Here is an 18,587-nt window from a genome sequence, read left to right on the forward strand (position 1 = left end):
CTTGCTCTGGTGCCCTCTCTGTACTTACACCTCCTGTGTCGTCTTCACCCCCAAGAAATGAGTCAACTTATGACAGTCCTTAATGCTTATTCCTTTCATCCCAAAAGAGAAGCAAAGGGACCCAAGTGTGGGCAGATTCAGGCTATGGCTTAGCGTTGCCTTTTTGACCTAACTGTATTGCTGTATACAGAGACCATTTTGCAAGAGATCTCTTTCCTTTTTTTTGTCCTTGCACCCCAGGAGTACACCAGAAAAAGTCTAACTGTGATGGGAGGACTCTGGGGATCTCAAAAGAAAATCTGCATGAATCCAGTGTTTCTGAAAGCACACTTCTTTTTAAATATTAATGTTATTCAGCAGCATAGTAACAGGAGAGCAAAAGGGCAAGAAAAACCACAAAAACATGTTTTTGTGTGTTCAGGGCCATGTTCTCCTGTAGGATTTGTTTCCATAAATTTCTGGGCCACAAAACAGACTGTATTTTGCAAGGAAGGCTGCAAGTTACCAAGAGAGTTAATTGGTTTATACTGTTTTAATAAGACCTCTTGGGAAAAAGATTTAATATTGAAGTGCCAGTATCACATAATAAAATATGGTTTATAGAGGATATTACGACGTAAGATACAGCGTGTCTAACTGGAAAGTATTTGCTGAACTTTCAGGGAACAATATCTAAATCTATTATGTTGGAAGCCTGGAAATGAGGGTATGTGGCCGCAGTAGTTAAAATGCAAACAAGCGAGTGATTTAGGTGGAAACCATCTGCCATGAGGCAATCCAGTTTTATTGTGGGAAGGTCACACAGAGACCTTCCTTTTAGAGAGGGAAATAAAATGATCCAATGTACAGTTTGCTACAAGCACTTCTCAAACCAATCTCTCTCCCCTTTTCCCTTCCCAACCACAAGGTTTCCTGCAGAGAAGGTGTAAGGTAAGTAATGTCACAGGGAATTTACAAACCTGAACCTGGACCCCACAGTGTGGGGTCTGTGATCAAGGTGAAACAGAAGAGCTTACCACATTTTTTCCTCACAGGTTGTGAGGTCGAAATCCTTGGAGTCAGACCAAGTTATTGCCGTGAGTACTTCAGTGTCCCAACAGACAAAAACTTTGCGGATGCTATCAGCGATGCTCTCCAGTCTTTGCGGTATGTCACTAGACTTCTGCAGTGTGGGGTTTCCTCTCTCAAGGATGAATATTTGGATTTACTATCAGCCTTGCTCTAGGGAGATTTTCAGGATTGGCTCCCAGGTAGGAAGATGGTGGCCGAGACTGCTTTATAGTACTGTCATAGAAACATCACTATAACAGAAATAGGCCTTTACATTAAGATCGGGGGAAAGATGTGCTCCTCTTTTCACATGTAGGTTACAACACAGAGGAGACATCCTGACTTACTATTTTTAATTTTTTGTTTCAAACAACTTCAAGATCAGTCTGTGAGTATCTGTTCACTGACCTGCAAGAACAGACGTTGAAATGCTTGGATTTAGAGAGAGCTCCTCGGAATGAGGAAATTCTGAAATTCAGCTCCAGTCCCTTGTTTACCAATGCTTTGGTAAACCAAGAGACCAATGAGACCAATGCTTTGGCCCTTCTGCATTTTACAACATCTCAGGTGTGATGATTTTGAAGCGGGTGTTCATTTTGTACAAATATGAATAGAATAGAATAGAATAGAATGGAATGGAATGGAATGGAATAGAATAGAATAGAATAGAATAGAATAGAATAGAATAGAATAGAATAGAATAGAATAGAATAGAATAGAATAGAATAGAATAGAATAGTTCAGTTGGAAGGGACCTACAACGATCATCTAGCCCAAGTGATGGGAACAATGGGAATACATCTCTCAGACAACTCCTAGGAAAAACATATGCTCCATGCACAGCTTTCCAGTTCCACCATCTCTCATCCAAATATTACCAAGGGACAGTTCCACATAGGTTATAAAATCAGGGAAGATGGCACCACCACATGTGGAGCCAATACCTTACCTTAGCTATAACTAAGCTTCCTGTTTTAAAACCTTGTTGGCTCCACAGTTTATCCAAGCTCGAGAACTGCCATAGCGATATTGCTCCCAGTTGCTGAAGCCTGCTGTACAGATGCTCACAAATAACAGTGGTGTTCATAGCATGGGGCTTAGAGGGAAGCTGTCTCAGAACATGTGAGACATTTGATCCTGAAATGACTTAGTTTAGATTCTAAGAAAGTTATCTGCATGTGACATGAGGAGGTCATATGTGCCATAGGAAGCTTTCTGGAGCATCTGCGACATGTCTAATTCAGCGTACAAAAAAGGGAATGGAAAACTGAATACAGACACCAGCTCTGACTTCTGGTGGAAACCCAGAATTACCATGGAAAGCTTTTTTGGTCAGGTATCATTTGGGAATGGGTCAATATATGCTTGAAGTTTCCTGCCTGGTTTCTATGAAGCAAGGTGCATAAGGTTGTTCAGGATGGTTTGCAGCTTTGTAATTGTGAACATGATTAAAAGCAAGGCACAACCTGTTAAAAGCTCCAGCCCTTCAAGCTGCTCTTTTGGATAGCTGGAGCCCATTGGAAACATTTCAATAGCTAATTCACCACAAGTCACAAGGCTGCTTGCTGCTGCCTTTGGTGGAAAAGAAGAAGAGGGCAGGGACACAGCAGTATTGGTGGGGCAGCTTGCAAGAGGCAAAAGCTGGTGATTTCAAGAAACGAGCCAACCCCTGCCACCACAACGTCTGCCATAAACACCAGCTACAGCCTGCTGAGGAGCCCAAATCCTACATATCGTCCTGGAGCTGCAGGAGGTCTGGTCTCTGGTGTCCATTTACACACCATCCCTCTTGAATTTCTGCCTAGGTTCCTTTTCTTTAAACTAAGTGCCCTGGCTGCAGCAAGGCAGGAAAGAGGAAAAAGGAACAATCACTGATAAAATTAACAGTCAGTTGTGGGTCTAAATACCGCAGGGACTTACAGTAAGAAAGGAGGGTAGGGAATTAACAGATTAAAAATCAAGTAGGTTTTCCTTACCCTTTCTCTCATTCATTCTCTTTGTCTAGTCCTTTAAAATTTAGCAAACAATTTTAAGTGCTGCTGGGCCAGCCCATAAGTAAAGCCTTTATTGTAGGCATATTCATTTAGCAGGAGTTAGCATCTCTGGGTGGAAGAGTCTTGAGATGGGTTTTATTGTCATCTAAATCTTTTGCAAGAGCTTCTGACTCTTGAAGCTGTTCAAAGGCTGACAAATATAGTGTGTTTCCTTTCCACACCCAAACTGATTGAAAAAGCCCATTAGGCTGAGTCCGGCACTAGCAATCTGTGGGAAAACAGCCTGTGGCAAGGGCACTCTGTTGCCTGGAGCAGTGCCTTGCTCAGTTGCCCTAATGACAGATAGTAGTAGTTAATGAACTGCACTTATGCTCCCACCATTAGCAAACCTTACAGGGACTTCAGGGTAGAGAGAGTAAGACCTCTATTGTGGCTTGGTGGCCTACAGGTTAACTTGAGTTTGGGTATGGGAATATCCTGACCCATCTTAACTTCACCGGGATCTAAGGGAGTTTTATCAATGCCCTCTGCAGGGGCAGGAGTACCTAACTCATCAGGGAGCCACTGAGCTCCTCTTGCAACCAAAGGAAACCATCCTTCAGGAATATTCTCCGGTCTCTTCAGACAGGTGCTTGAGACCATTATTTAGACCAAAAATATTCAGAACTAAGTCAAGCACCTGTTTTTGGCAAGTGAAACTAAAACCTCCCTGATATCTTTTCCACGACTATAATTTAAGGGCTGTTGTAATCTACCTACCTTCCTGGACAGGTGTCATGAAGTTTGCATGGTACTTGAAAAGTGTGTTGATAAAATTTAAAACCCTTTTTGGTACTGCCATCGATGCCATCCAGCTTTCTTCAGCAAGACTTCATTAGCCATTTCTTTTGAAAGTTACTGATGATGGGAGAAGACAGGACTAACACAGTTAGAAAGACAGATTACTTCTCCCATGCAAACCATGATCAGAGATGCCTTGTTTTCGTAGGCAAAAAATGGAAACAAAGTCAAACTCAGTCTTACAAGCGCTGAATGTGCTGTACCCAATCCTGTAAACTCCTAAGCATACTGCATAACTGGAGCTTGTCCCGTTGAAGTCATGTGCAAAGATGAACATTCATCCTTGCAGCACTGAGCCCTTGAGAAATCTCACCACAGACGAAATAAGACCACTTGTTTTACACAATAAATTTTTTCTTAGCTTCTATTGTGATCGAAATGATCATTTAGTTACAGGTGAGAAGGCACAAAGCAATCTAAGTAGCTAATTAATACAGGCACTACAGCAGAAGAAAACTGTTTCAAAAGGTTCAATGAGTGTGTATGCAATATAGAAATTACAGGGTTAAATTTTAGAAATTAATTTATGCGTAATACAGATGGAAAATAATGCTTAAAATGAAATTGGGAGGAGGGAAGGGTTGCTTTATTTGAATGATTTTTAAATCACGAGAAGTGAGAAAGAACACTGTTATGCAGGGCCAGCGGTGGAGAAATTCCCACCACGGCAGAGACCTTCAGCTTCCTACAGGACTGCTCCTCTGAGGCCTTCAGCAAATTTACAAATGCAAATGACAAACCCTAATCCATTCATTTAGTCCCTCACCTCTGATTTTTTTCTCTGCTGTCTCACTCATTACACCAGACTACTCAGGTGTCTTTAATCAAAGAAGCTAGACTTGGCAGGACATCACACAGTCTTTTTGTAGGGATCTTGATCTGGATGAGGGCATGTATTATGGATGACATGCCTGGTCACATATTAAGTACAGTAGAAAACGACTGGGTTTGAACTTCATGAGCTCGGATTTGCGATTTTATCCACACGACTGCTCTTAGGGAGCTTACAGTGAACTGTAAAGTGGCCATGAAAATGTAATTAAGCACTGATGTATGCACAATCCCCACTAATTAGTCTGAGGGCATTCAGTGCAGAAACGTGTGATCAGCTAAACTTGTGTAACTCTAAGACTACCTTAGTTTTCTTTTGGTCATATTCCTGAATAAAAACCCATCTAAAATCTCACCTCAATTCATACCACTGGGGATTTTGCAAGGTCATGGAAAAGCACGTCCTGAGTTGACCTCAGTGGTTTGGAAGACCTCAAGCAGGAGAAAGCCAGAAGTGCCAAACTTTAATTAAAGCACATTTAACTGGTAATTCTCACAATACTTTTAATAAGGGCATTCAGCACAGAACTTAGTAATTCTTCTGGGTCTGTGTTTGTCATTAAAGGAAAAACCTCCTTCCTAATTCAAACAGGTAGTAGAAGACTGCCAGGCCAGCTTGTGTTTGCACATGGCAGTCTCTACCTGGCACCTCTGATAGGAGTCTCAAGCAAACCCAGGTGACCCCGAGCATGAATAATGAGCCCAGCCATGCAACAGCCAGTAGGAAAGCCCAGACTGGAAGCACAAAATGTTCCTCTGGGGTTTTGTGGCTCTACCCGCTGGTGAGGACAGTAATGCCAGCAGCCAGGAGGTGAATACGCCCAGGTGGTCCCCATGTGCATCAGCCTCTCATCCTTCCCCTTCTTCCACCTCCAGCAATGGCAGCGCCGAAATGGCCGCAGTGTACTATGAGCGTATTGATGTGGAAGGCCACCACTATGGCCCTTTGTCCCAGCAGCGGAAAAATGCTTTGAAGGAGGTGGACAAAGCCTTGAGCAACATGATCACGCTCATCAAGGTGAGTGGCATCCAAAAACCCAGCTCCTGGGTGCATTTGGAAATGGCTTTTAAAACTGATCTTTGTGGCACTGCTGAGAGCCTATTTAATACCTGCTAATTGGATGCGTTGGCTGTAAACTTTTATTTCCTGAGCAACAAAGGCTACCAAGATCATGTGGAAGTTAAGGCACCATTCCCCTGATTTTTATTTTCATCAATGGCATTATAATCCTTCTAGTGGATTATTATACCGATAGCCCCAGGAAGCCATAAACCAATATACGTGTTGCTCTGTTTATAACTTGTGTTGCTGACTGGGCTTTGTAGTAGGTGAACAAATCAAAACTGCTCCCTTCCTAAGGTTTGTGGAATCAGACAATTAACTTTTATAGTGTTTTTTGTGGCACCATTCAGAACTCAGTTCTTTAACCTTTGTTTTAAAAAACATTATCTAAATGATTTTGTAGTGAGAAAGGAGAATACCAAGCTTTTGGGTAAATGTCAATTCTGTGAATATTTCTGACAATGATAAATGCGTGTTGGAGTTTTTCATGTGTTTCAATGAGGAGTGGAGTATGAATTTCCAATTTCACTAAAGTATAAAAGCTCTAATTCTAAGTGCTTGTGTTTGGGAAGGGAAAAGAGAAACACCCCTGCCACAGGTGGTACCATAACAAAGTTGCTCTTCCCCAGCCATTTTGGCCTACAGATGAAGAACAGTTGGATAAAATCCTGTCTAAGACAAACTGGGACTAGGATGTAGTGCCTGGTTATTTAGCAGGGGGGTGGATTTATTTTGGCAAATCTCTCTTTGGCACTAATTTCTCAGACTCTTCCAGGGTAGTGAGAGTGGACGTCCACCACTATGGATGGTGGCAAAGCACACTGCAGGGTGTTTGTGACTGTGCTCCTTCTGGCCCACTTCTACTCAATCAGTGGAGGTTAAACAGGAATTAAAATTTGCCAGCAGACAAAATGAAGTGCTTTCCCAGCCATAACAGCTGTCATTCACTCGCTTCACAGAGCATGGGCCTTCAGCATGACATCAATGTCCTCCTCTTCTCTGATCATGGGATGACAGACATCTCTTGGGCAGACAAAGTGATTGAGCTGAAAAACTATATCAATATGAGTGATACCATACAAATGAAGGACCGAGGTCCTGTTGTGAGCCTCTGGCCAGCTCCAGGAAAGCATGTAGAGGTAAGTACAGCTTATTCATATTTATTTAGTTTTGTGTTTCCTTGGTTTTTATGACAATTGTGTCTTTTGTTTGCTCGTAACATCCAAATTCCGCTTTCAGAGATGTGTTTAAAAATCATCCTGAGGCTCTTATTGGGAGTCAAACTTGGATCATGCTGGTTTCTGAAGAAAAGTCACACCAGGCAAATTAAAAAGCATGAACTTTCATCATCCTTTGGCACAGATATGTGCTTTCAAACCTCACTACTATGTGCTTCTGACAAATAGCTAAAAGATTTTAGCTCAAAATGCATTTTTAGGATTTTATATATATATTAGTTAATTTACTGACCCTCTAGCTAGGATTTTCAAATGATCTGGAGTAGGTCAGGCACTCACATTCCAGTAAACTCCCATAGAGTTTGAGGAATTAACTCCATTAGACCAAAATTACAAAATCTCCTTTGAAGAATTTTGATGAATAAGCATGTTGGATTGAATCAACCATAAAAGCCCAAGGCTAGAACTACAGGATTTTGAGGGACAAATTAAAACAATACATAAAAAAATTTGGAAACCACTTGAAAAGAATGAAAATGCACCATCTGTAACTAATAGACTAGTACATTATAGTTTAACCAGAAACCAATGCTTGAGAAGTTACTATTGCTGTCCTCAGAATATAGATGAATGGATGTACAAAATGGGCAGTCCATGCTCCAGGTGAGTAATTTTGTTTTCTATATTATATTTTAGCCAGTTCCAGATTATTGGAGCTTGTGCAATTTTTTTAAGAGAATATTTGCTAATTTTCACACCCAAACAGGCTCTCCAGGAATTGTATAGCTGTGATATTGTGACCATTTCACATTAATGCCAGAATTGAAAATTGTCTTGGAGGCATGCATAAGCAAATCACTCAGGGTGCCTGCAGGGGATCACAGCGTTTATATATGCTCTCCTCCACTTTAACTCAGAGGTCCCTATTTTTGTAGGCCAGACCTTCAAACAGGGGCAAGTATAAGTTGGGACTTCATGCAGACATGGGGCTTCATCCGACAAAGCTCTTAAGCATATGCTTCTCTCATTAAACAGCCTAATATCCCTAAGGAGAATAAATTACAATGCCTCATACCAGGGTTTTGTTTTCTTTCTTCACTTCTTTTTAGGACTGGAATGATGCTTTTATAAGTGAAATAAAGTTGATTTTCTGTTTCCCAATAGCCAGATTCCTCTATTCTGAATTCACTTTAAAGAGCCATGTTTAGGAATTAGATCGTATCATAACATAGTGGTTATCACCTTTAAGAGTTATGCCGTTTTGAAGCACCAGAAGTACTGGTGAAACACCAGGACCACTCTTTAGCCCAGGTCATGGTGGGAGGGTCTGGCTGAGTCATGCCATCACACCCTGGTGCTGTCCTTATGGCAACTGCATATCAATGCAAATCAATTGCACACATATACACACACAAGGGGGACTTAGCTAAAAGGCTAGTGAAGGACCTTTCATTCTTTGCAGAACTGAGCTGTTTATTCCTGGAGATTACTTATATTTAAGCAAAAGAGTGATATACACTCTGTGGACTCCAATAACCTCTTTCTTTATGGCATCTGAATATCTTCTTCAAGCATTTAGAATATTTTTCTGAATAATTTGGGGTTTAACTACATTTGTGTGATTATATTCCAGATGGTATGATTAATATTAATAAACCACTTGTATGGTATTGTGAAGCTTCAAAGCCACAGGCATTGGCTGATTAATCTCATGGCATCTTTATGAAGCAGAATAACTAAATACTATCAATCACTTTAATAGGGATTGACTGATTAAGTGTAAGAAACCCAGGTGAGATGACATTAATTGTTCACTTAAGAGCACAGAGAGAATGAGCGACAGAGGACAAAAGCAATATGCCTTTTCCGCATCTGTACCCACTCCACATGATGTCTTTGAGCATCAACTTACTTTACTGTCTCCTGTGATGGTTTTGTTTCTGCTGGTCTATCTCTGTAGGTTGATATAGTCACATGCATACATTTGTGAGTGTGTATATTATATATAATACACAAATTCATGTGTTCCTGTGTGTTTATGATCCAAGTTTTCAGAACCTTCTAAACCACATAAGCAGATTTTGCACAGCCATCATCTTTGGACCAGCGAAGCCCCAGTTTTAACATGCAGATGATTAGCCATTAAAGAGGATTAGTCATTTTACAAATTCAGGTGTTTCCATGTACCCATAGGTGTGTATATGCTCTTTACAGCTTATGGTGTCCTAACATTTGTTTTCTTTGCAGATATATCAAAAACTGAAAGCTGTGGAACACATGGACGTTTATAACATACAGGATATTCCAGACAGGTTTTTCTACAAAAAAGGAAAATTTGTGTCTCCACTAACTCTCGTGGCTGAGAAAGGATGGTTCATAGTAGAGGTAAAGTATAGAAGCAAAATACTTAGACATGAATGTATGAAAACAGTAAGAAAAATGTACAATTCTATGCTGGGCATTGAGTTAAAGTGTTACGTGATTTACTTGGGCTGACTACAAAACTAATGTCAAATATTACTGTGCTTAAAAGAGTCTAAAGGCATGGCAGCTATGTTGAAGGTAGACGAAGTTAAATAGTCAAGACTGTTCTTTTTTCTGTGTCGTCATAAAGCAGGAGGAGTTTTAGTATTTCCCATTTCAGTTCTGTTGCTTTATTCCTTTTCCCCCTGCCCATCTACCTTCATCTCAGGCACAAAAAAAAAGTGTTTCCATTTCAAGACTTTACTATCCCTCCATTCAGCAGTACTTTGTGGCAACTTTTCCTTCTGCCTGGCTTCCCATCCACCAGACTGTCCAAAAAATGCCCCATTTCTCCCAAGCCCTCCAGTCTCAAAAGAGTCAGACTGGGGTTTACTCCTCAGAGATATCCAGTGCACACACTGAAATCTGAGATTTTTCATACCAACTTATTTTGTTGTAACAAATTATTATTGTTGTTATTATTTTGTACTTGTATCACTACTGAGCATCTCCACATTACAGATATTAACTGCACCTCACCACAGCTCAGAGGGTGAGGCAACTTATATATCTTCTAAGTGGGTAAACTGAGGAGCAGTACTAAGTGATTTGCCCAAGGCCATACATTAAATTGGTAAATTGGCAACAGAACCAAGGAGTCCTGTTTTTTTTCAGTGTCCCAGCATAGCCATTGCCCATCACTGCCTTGCAAATTATGGCAATTCAGTTGAGCATCCTCTTTCATGACTCTCAGACCTATTGCTCACCAGGCTTTGCTCAAGGTGGTCCACACCACATTTCTCACTAGCCAACCTGACTTTAGGATAATAATTTCTACAGTTGAATAAAAATTCACCTCTAAAAAAACCTGATTGCTTTTGAGTACGGATGGATGAGCACCACATTTCTGGTTTAAAAAAAAAAAAAAAAAAGTAAAAAAGCCGGAGTTAAGATTCAGACTTGTAAAGTAGGAATCTGAAACATTCCTGCCAAAATTATTTTTAAAAATTACAACTAAACTCTTTTGTACAGAAGTTCAACACAGAACATTTTTACATATTCTGTAAAAAAAATGCACTTTAAAAAAATCATTGAAACTCTGACAAACCTTAATAACAGTGCAGCAAACACTGCTGCTATGGTAATTATTTCTGTCTCTCTGCCCATTCCTTCCCATTGTTTCTGATTTTCAAGAATGTCCTCTCATTAATGCTGTCAGATTTTCCTTCTCCTCGGTACATTTTCATTATCTGTGAATGGGATGTGAAAATGAAAGTTTCCTGTCATATTTTTAAAGCAATAATTGAGCCTTCTATTATACTTCCTGCCCAAACCACTGAAGAGAGAATGTTCAGCTCTTCCCTATCATGCTCACAGGGTATTTTGACTCTGTTGGCTAACGGATAGCTATAAGCTGTTTGAAAAAGGGGTTTTTTTGAGAGACAAAGAGGATGTATCTGGAAAGTTGGTTTTTTTTCCCCAGCAAGGAGCATAGGAACAAAAGCCCATCCACATTTTGGTTAAAGCAGGATGAGGAGGGATTTCGCACACCTCCAGCTGTACCGAAGCTAGTCTGCTAGCATTATCTTGTTCCCTCGGCACAAGTGAGTGGTCCCCCTCCTTTGAGCAGAATTTCCCCCAGCTGCTCTCCTGCATGCAACAACGGTGTTAGCCCTCAGGGCTGTGTGATCACCCTGTACCCATCCCAGTGTACTTGCCCAGGTTTTAGGGAACAATTGCTGTACAGCTTCTAAACATGCACATGCAGGGAAAAGTTCGTCAGCAGTCCCAGACATGCCTGCTTCATCTTTGAGGAGCAGCGCTAGCCCAGGCTTAGGCTAAGCATGAAAAATTAATGTCTTGGTTGAGTCCTCTGTCCCATTTGGGTTTGCCAAGGCAGGCACGTGGGGGTGCTGCTGGCATCCTGGCCCCAAAGAAACCCCAGGGCTTTGTGGGGTTTGCTGTAAGCCTAGAAGGGTGCTGAGCTGCTTGCACAGCTCTTTCCCTCAAGCTACTGCTGTTAATGGCTCCATTTCATGAAGTCTCACTTCAGATGCAGTTGTGAAAGAAAGTAGTAAGTTTTCTGACCCAACTAGCAGCAAAAATAATGAAAATGACTGCACCTTTGACTGCACATCTAACCGCGAGTAGGTATGTCCTGGTGCCTGGGTGGGTGATAGAAAGGCACACTACCTCCTGTGTTTGACATTCCTGGGGAAGCAGCTGAGTCCACAGCATCTGTCAGGACCATGGAGGGTGTAACTTCAGCAATGTCATGATACTGCCAAAGAAACACTGCAAATTAGATGTGACTTGGCTTGTCTGGAGCTGATGCTAACAAATGCTGTACAGGTTGCCTAATGGTAAGCAGCCCAGTGACAATTAGTCCCAGGGAACCACAGTAAGCAGAGCCACAGCGTAAGGAGGTGCTATGGTAGGAAGAGAGGAAGGAGTCTATTTTCTCTGGCTTGCTCTGAGCGCTCTCAGTGAAATAGATGGGGACCAGGAAAGAGATTTAATTTGTCAGCTAAATTTGTTTAACTATCTGGTACATCTGCTGACTATTAGGTACAAAGAAACACAAGGGATACTCCGGGGGTTCCCCTGGAAAGCAGTCAGAAGAGGTACACACCAAAGCATCATCACTGCTGTCCTCAGCACTCCTGCACACGGCCAATTTTCTTCTTGGGCAGAGGACTAAAACAAAAATCAAACAAAATAAATTGTGAAGGGAAAGGGATCCTCAGTCAATCTGCTTCGCCATCTGCAGGGGTTCCAGCACCACTCACCCAGGGTGGGAATGGGGGAGACTCTGTTGGGGCATCTTCTGTGCTCCTGTGACAGCATGCGAAGTCCAGACCTGGCCACTTTAGGGAACTGTAGCTCCTTCCCTGCAACCATCAGAGAAATTAATGCCAGGGGCCTAACAAACTGTTAGCTGATGTTCTTCATCTAAGTGAAATTCCTGCCGTAGTTTTGGGGATATCTGGAATGTAGTATCTGCTGCCATCCCTAGGAAGTATGGGACAAGAGAAACTCATGGAGAGGGTTGGTCCAGCATTCTGAGCAGCCCTAGTGTCTGCTGCTCCTGAGGGGGGCCAATAAATGGCACTATTGTAGGTAGTCTCTAAGAGCTGTAAATATGGAGCAGGAGAAAGTAAGAAAGGAATTTAAAAGTACAACTTAAGTGCAATATGGGTAAGGAAAAACAAGAATTATGATGACAAATTATTAAAGCATGGGTCCACTGAGCAGGGAGAGAAAACTGAGAATGGTCTATGCAAGGGAGAGGGGGACCGTCTTAGGCCTGAGCCTGTGTTCCATGGAAGGAACCTCATTGCTTTAATACTACAACAGGCATGGAGAATAAAGAAATAATAATTAGAAAGTATATAGTAGGGGTGATATTTGTATTGTTTAGGCTGACTAGTCAAAGGAAGCAAAAATGGATTCTTTTTCTATGGTACTAATGGTATGTCAGACAGAACAACACACCATTAAATCCACAGGACTGCGTGGCGCTGGATGGGAGATCACTGCTGCTGGCATGCAACAGAAGAGGGACACCACCTTGCTTACATGTGTCACATATGGTTGTAATACTTTGTGCTCACGGCAGAAATTTAGATGAGTGAGAGGCAGAAGGTTGTCCTCCCCGCTCAGCTGAGAGGTGGCTTACTTGCTGAGATGGCAAAGCCAGGGGTCACCCCTCCTGGCGATGAGGCCCTGTGCAGCTGATGGCACGGTGCAGGGGCCTGATGGAGTGGCACAGCACACAGAGACACACTGCGGCACCCCAGGCACAGCCTGGCAGGCAGGCACTAACCGCGCTCTGCTGTTGTTGCCCAGAGCAGGGACAAGCTGCCCTTCTGGGAGAACGGGACGGGGAGGAAGGAGGCCTGGCAGAACGGCTGGCACGGCTATGACAACGAGCTCATGGACATGAGAGCCTTCTTCCTCGCGTATGGGCCAGGTACAGTGCCACCATCCCCGGTGTCCCATTACCCCCACAGCCCCATGGTCCCTGCCCCAGCATCTCTGCAGCCCCTCACACGTCAGGACCCTGATGTGGCACTCTGCGACGCCCAAAGATTACAAATAGATGGCAGGATTTCCTCACTACAGCTGGATGCGGGAAGGTTTCTAGTTCTCTATCTGTTTTGTAGCTAGAGAAACAGGGCAGATAGATGCGAAGGGATTTGGTCAGCCCCTCTCCAACATCCCGGTGCAGCAACTCTTTGCCCTATTTTCCTAATTTTGGCCTGAATTTTAGTTCTATTTGAAACAGAGGAATTCTCCCTTTGTTGGTGGATTCGAGCTCACTAACACAGAGCACTTTCTTTGGGAATGTTGCAGCATACCTCACCCACCTGTCCCATGGGCAGACACAAACCCCCTGGTTTCCACTTCATCAGGCCTTTTAAACACTGCTGAGCACCAGGCTGCAAGTACAGACAGGAGAGAAAGCAAAGGAGAATGTGCAATACAATTATTTCAAGCTATTAAATCTACCAAGCATACACAGTAAATTAGCTCTTGTACTTAATAATTTTTAAATTTTTTTAGTTTTTAGAATAAAATTGGGCTATAAGTAAAAATAATAAATAAAAACATTTAAAATGGCTTTGCTGAGCTATGTTGTAAATTGTATTGTGTGCCACATTCCAGCCTGCTGGGTAAGTCCTGGCAAAGGCAGAGGAGGCCTTGCCCCACAGCACCCTGCGTTTCAGGACCTCAGCCCCAAGTTGTATGACGCCAACTCCTCTCTTTTGCCCATTTTTGCTGCAGATTTCCGATCCAACTTCCGAGCACCTCCCATCAGATCCGTGGATATTTACAACATCATGTGCAGCCTGGCAGGAATACAGCCGCTGCCCAACAATGGCTCCTGGTCCAGGGTGGAGTGCATGCTCCGAAACACGGCCCCCGTGGCACCGCTCCTCCCCTGTGGCAGCTGCGCCCTGGCGCTAGCTCTGCTCTCCCTGTTCGCTGAGCAGATCTTACTGTGATCCCCAAACAATGTCAGTCAGTGTCACCAGCAACTCCATCTTTCTCTTTTCTTTTAAAGTTCTTCATTTGAATAATAGCTTCATTAATAGAGTGCTGTCCCCCACTCCTCCACTGTGCTCCACCAGGCGTGAATCTGACCCATCCTGCATTTACAGTGGTTATAATGCGAGGCCAAGTTTTCTGCTGCTCCAAACACAGTCAAGGAAGTCGGTGTCACTACTCTGGATTTACAGCACTGGCAATGAGAGCAGAATCCCGGCTGGCTATCTGGTGGGTGCACATGGCGACCTCTGAGCATCAAATGCATCTTACCCCAGCATCTTTAACGGAGGGGCTCACCCTGGCTCCCAGTACTGAGAAGCTCAGTGGTGCATTTAATTGGGTTCTTTCTGATTCACTCCTTCATCTCCAGCTCCATCACCAGCAGAGCCCCACCTTCCCCTTACAGTGCCAGCCAAGGCCCATCTATACCAACCCGCCCTTCAAAGAGCCAAGCACTCTGCTGAGTGATCATAAATGCCGAGAGAGGTGGCTTGTTGGGAGAGCAGTAAGAGCATCCTACTTCTCTCAGCCTTTCCTTCTTCATTTTCCCCAAAGGGAGCCCTGGCCCTGCACACCTCCAGGGCCAGGCTTTCCTCATGGACCACAGCAGGGGGGAGGGTGGGGAAAGGGGAGAGTGATAGATATCTTCCACTTCAAAAACAGGAGGAAAGTGAAAAAGCATCTGGACACACAGGGGTTAAGGAGAAAGTAGGATGAGGAAGCCTAGCATTTTACAGCCTCTCTGCTTTTCCTGGTAAAGATAATATCATCTGCTCAGGTTTTGGGGTTTTGTATCCAGTTGCATTTCTGACGTTTTTCCAACACTTACTGCTTTTTTACCAGGTCTTGCTCTCTACACCTCTACCCAGTGAGCAGCATGTTCCCCTTTATTCTGCATCAGGGAGAGAGGTCTACACTGATGGATCTTCCACCCTCTCAGTTAATCCTATTTCCACCACGGGCTATCAAGCCCAAAGAAAGTTGTAATGGTAAAGTTAAATAGCAAGAGAGGATAGAAGTGTTGTCGGAGGTGCCTTTGGGAGTGCTCAGCACTATTTCTGATATACCTCTGAACCAGGAGCTTTCAGTGATAAACTGCCTTTGGAAGGATTTAGGTCCCTCCCCATGCAAAATAAACCTCTAGGACTTACTATTCTTATGGATCCAGAGTCAAGCACGATTCTGGTATGTGTGGTACAGTGAGTTTAACGGTGAATGATTACACCGTGGAAAAAAACCCAAACACCAAATTAAACTTGACAAAAGACTTCTGTAATAGCCGTAAAGATTTATGTAATGTGTTTTTAAAGCTCAAGTGAACCATCAAATCAATTGGGGGAAAAAAAGGGAGAAAATCAGTCTTTGTTATTAGACTGTTGAGTATAAAAGGCAATTTAGTGCTTTCGAAGCATTTGCAGTAGCTGTAAAACAAGCACCTATTGTTCAGAGTTCCCTGTTGCTCTTTAATGGACCAGGCTCAATGAATTCACTGGAGCACGTTTTTAAAGCGAAAAAATTATCAGTATACAAGATAACCAAATGACTAAATTACCAAGTTTTGTTTGAAAATCAACAGGATAGATAGTCAGTGCCTGCTAATCCCTTCACAGCCTGCCATTTTAACTCTTACAGTGAAAAGAACCCAAGGACCTCTTACAGTAGAAAAGATCCTAAAAATATAAGGGTATATTCAGATTCTCAATTATACAAGCAGAAATTGGAAATAACAAATCAGATCCATTGAGTCATTCCAGGGATGGGCCATGACACATGAAAACAGCATTGCTCCTTGTGAGTACTTTGTGTAACTCATTTTTGTCACTGTCCACATGCAAATGCTGCAGAGTAAATCTTCTAATTGCAATATGATTTGTTTGACCTTAATGCCAGCATTGTGTGTGTTCGGCAATACACCTCAAGAGATACTTGATCTGTAAAAGAGAAATCTGATGGTTGACCTACAAGAAGCTCTTTAGCTTCTGGAGAACTACAGCTGATTATTTTTTGAGAAGTGCATGTTTCTTTCTCAGAAATGTACCTCTGAATCAGTTCACATTCTCATTGAAAAATCAAGTGTCTTGACTCTTGCCTATTTTTCTGTATACTATGCAATGGAGGTGGGTGTATTTTAAAACTTATTTCTGAATGATGTTTTTATACAATGACTGATTGTGAATGAGTGAATAATTCCAAGAATGGTGTTAGAAAAAAAATGCATTTTTTTGTAAATACTGTAAGATTTTTGAAGGAAAAAAAAAAAAAGCCACCCCTGTAACACCTTGCCTTTCTTATTTGATTGCTGCATCAAAGTGTGATAAACAGTGTTTGAAGCTTGTGCCAGTTAATCATCAGAAAGATGAATGATAACATTGCTTAGAAATGGCGAAGTTGTCAGCACATAAATTAGGGACATTAAATACATCACGTAAGACACTGTATCTTGTATACGCAGTCCTTTTTTCCAGATGTATTTCTGTGTTTAACCTTTTGAACATCCATCCAGGGACAGGTAATTGACACTAGCAAGTGGACATGACAAATGCTTTTGCTCTCCTAAGAAGTGAGGTGACCCCTGGATGCTGTCTCCAGATCCACTTTTCCAAGCTCACCGTGTTACTGTCTCATCAGCTGCTTGCACAGAAGTCAGAGGTGCATTGTCACTGGTACCAGGGTTACCAGTTGGTTCAGGCTTTCTGGAGGCCTGATGATACACCCCACTTCCCAGCACAGGAGACACTTTCCCATCGGCCTCGACACTGGCCACATTCCTCCACAGGACTTCACAACTAAGGGGTGAATTAAACATTTTATGGTGCTGGCCACCTTCCTTGTCTCCTAACTGCTCAGCAGAAGTCAAAACATCTGTCAGACATTAAACTCCACACCTCAGGGGCAGATGCAGACCAAATGAGCTCTGGGCACTGGGAAGTGAAAGGTATTGGAAAAGCTCCACATAACATTTCCCCCTCCTCTTTTTCCCTGTAAGGCTGCAGCAGAGAGGGCAAGCGGCTACAAATCCAATGGGAATTTTTAAAGAAAACATGGCCTAATGAAGGGAAGAGATTGGGACCCTCCATTTTAGCATGATGAGTCTTTAATAGTTGTTTTGAAATACAACTTGGAAAAACGTTTTCCGTATAGGTACTGAAACACATTTATGTTAAGGGAAGGTTGTTGTGGAGTGCTCAAAAATAAGAACATTTCAGAAATACAGTTGACACCGCCATTCTCGAGCTTCGTACCGATGTTTATAGCTGTATAGATTATTCCAACAGAATTTGAATTACGTGGGAGTCGCTATGGACTTGCAAACTGGTATGACATCCCAAACCTGGCAAGTCTGGACCAACGGCACCGTCTCCGCTTTACCAGCCCAATTTACCAGCCAGCCACCACGAGCTGCCCGCAGACCTGCCCCGCTCCCTCCCTAACCCTGCCCGCTGCCTGCTCGAGGGCTCCCGCGGAGCGAGGCCAGCGCCTCGCCGTCACACAACCCCCCCGCGGGGACGCCGTTTCCCGCGGCTCCCGCCGGCTCCCTGGCTGCCCGGGAAGTGCCACCCCCGGGGCGCGCGGATAAGCTCCTGCTTAGGAAGGCCCCGATCAGCCGCAGCACGGACATAACAGTATTTTCTCTGTGGGCCGGGCGGGCTGAGGAGCGGAGGCGCGGAGCGGCCCTCGGCGGGGAACGGCCCCACCGCACCTGGAAGTGCTGATCTCCCCACACGCTGCTTTTACGGCCTTGTTTGCCCCCCCCCCTTTTTTTTTCGTGTCGACAGCCAGCAAGGCGGCGGCTGCAAAGGTGGCAGCCTCATAAATCGCGGCTGGGTTTGCCGGGGCAGGAGCGGGGGGACCCCGTTTGGGGGGGGGCGGCTGTCAGCGGGGACCCCGCTGGCGACCCCGGCCCGGCAGCGCCCCCTGGCGGCCGGCGGGCGCGGCAGCCTCAGGGCCTGGTGGCGCCCCGCCGCCCCCCGGAAGGGGGAGGGGGTGGGGGGCGGGAAACGCGGCCGTTCTGTGGGAACGGGGCGGGTGCGAGGGGGCAGCGCTGGGGTGGGAGGAATCAGTAAATGTCAGGCAGGAGGGCTGTAGTGAGCAAAGTAAGAATTGGGACTTTTCTTT

The 18,587-nt window shown here is 43.7% G+C and overlaps 1 protein-coding gene across 1 annotated transcript in view; it reads left to right on the top strand.

Moving 5' to 3' along the window:
* ENPP6 (ectonucleotide pyrophosphatase/phosphodiesterase 6) overlaps positions 1-16,907 on the top strand; it is a 33,893-nt gene extending 16,986 nt beyond the window's left edge. Inside the window, exons 3-8 of the mRNA XM_074866403.1 lie at positions 1,035-1,146; positions 5,592-5,733; positions 6,738-6,917; positions 9,204-9,341; positions 13,269-13,392; positions 14,208-16,907. Coding sequence (XP_074722504.1) covers positions 1,035-1,146; positions 5,592-5,733; positions 6,738-6,917; positions 9,204-9,341; positions 13,269-13,392; positions 14,208-14,428 — 917 coding nt within the window. The 3' untranslated portion in view covers positions 14,429-16,907. The remainder of the gene's footprint in view (positions 1-1,034; positions 1,147-5,591; positions 5,734-6,737; positions 6,918-9,203; positions 9,342-13,268; positions 13,393-14,207) is intronic.
* The last annotated feature ends 1,680 nt before the right edge of the window (positions 16,908-18,587 follow it).

The sequence above is a fragment of the Strix uralensis genome, chromosome 4 (assembly GCF_047716275.1).
Source record: "Strix uralensis isolate ZFMK-TIS-50842 chromosome 4, bStrUra1, whole genome shotgun sequence".
NCBI classification, from domain to species: domain Eukaryota; kingdom Metazoa; phylum Chordata; class Aves; order Strigiformes; family Strigidae; genus Strix; species Strix uralensis.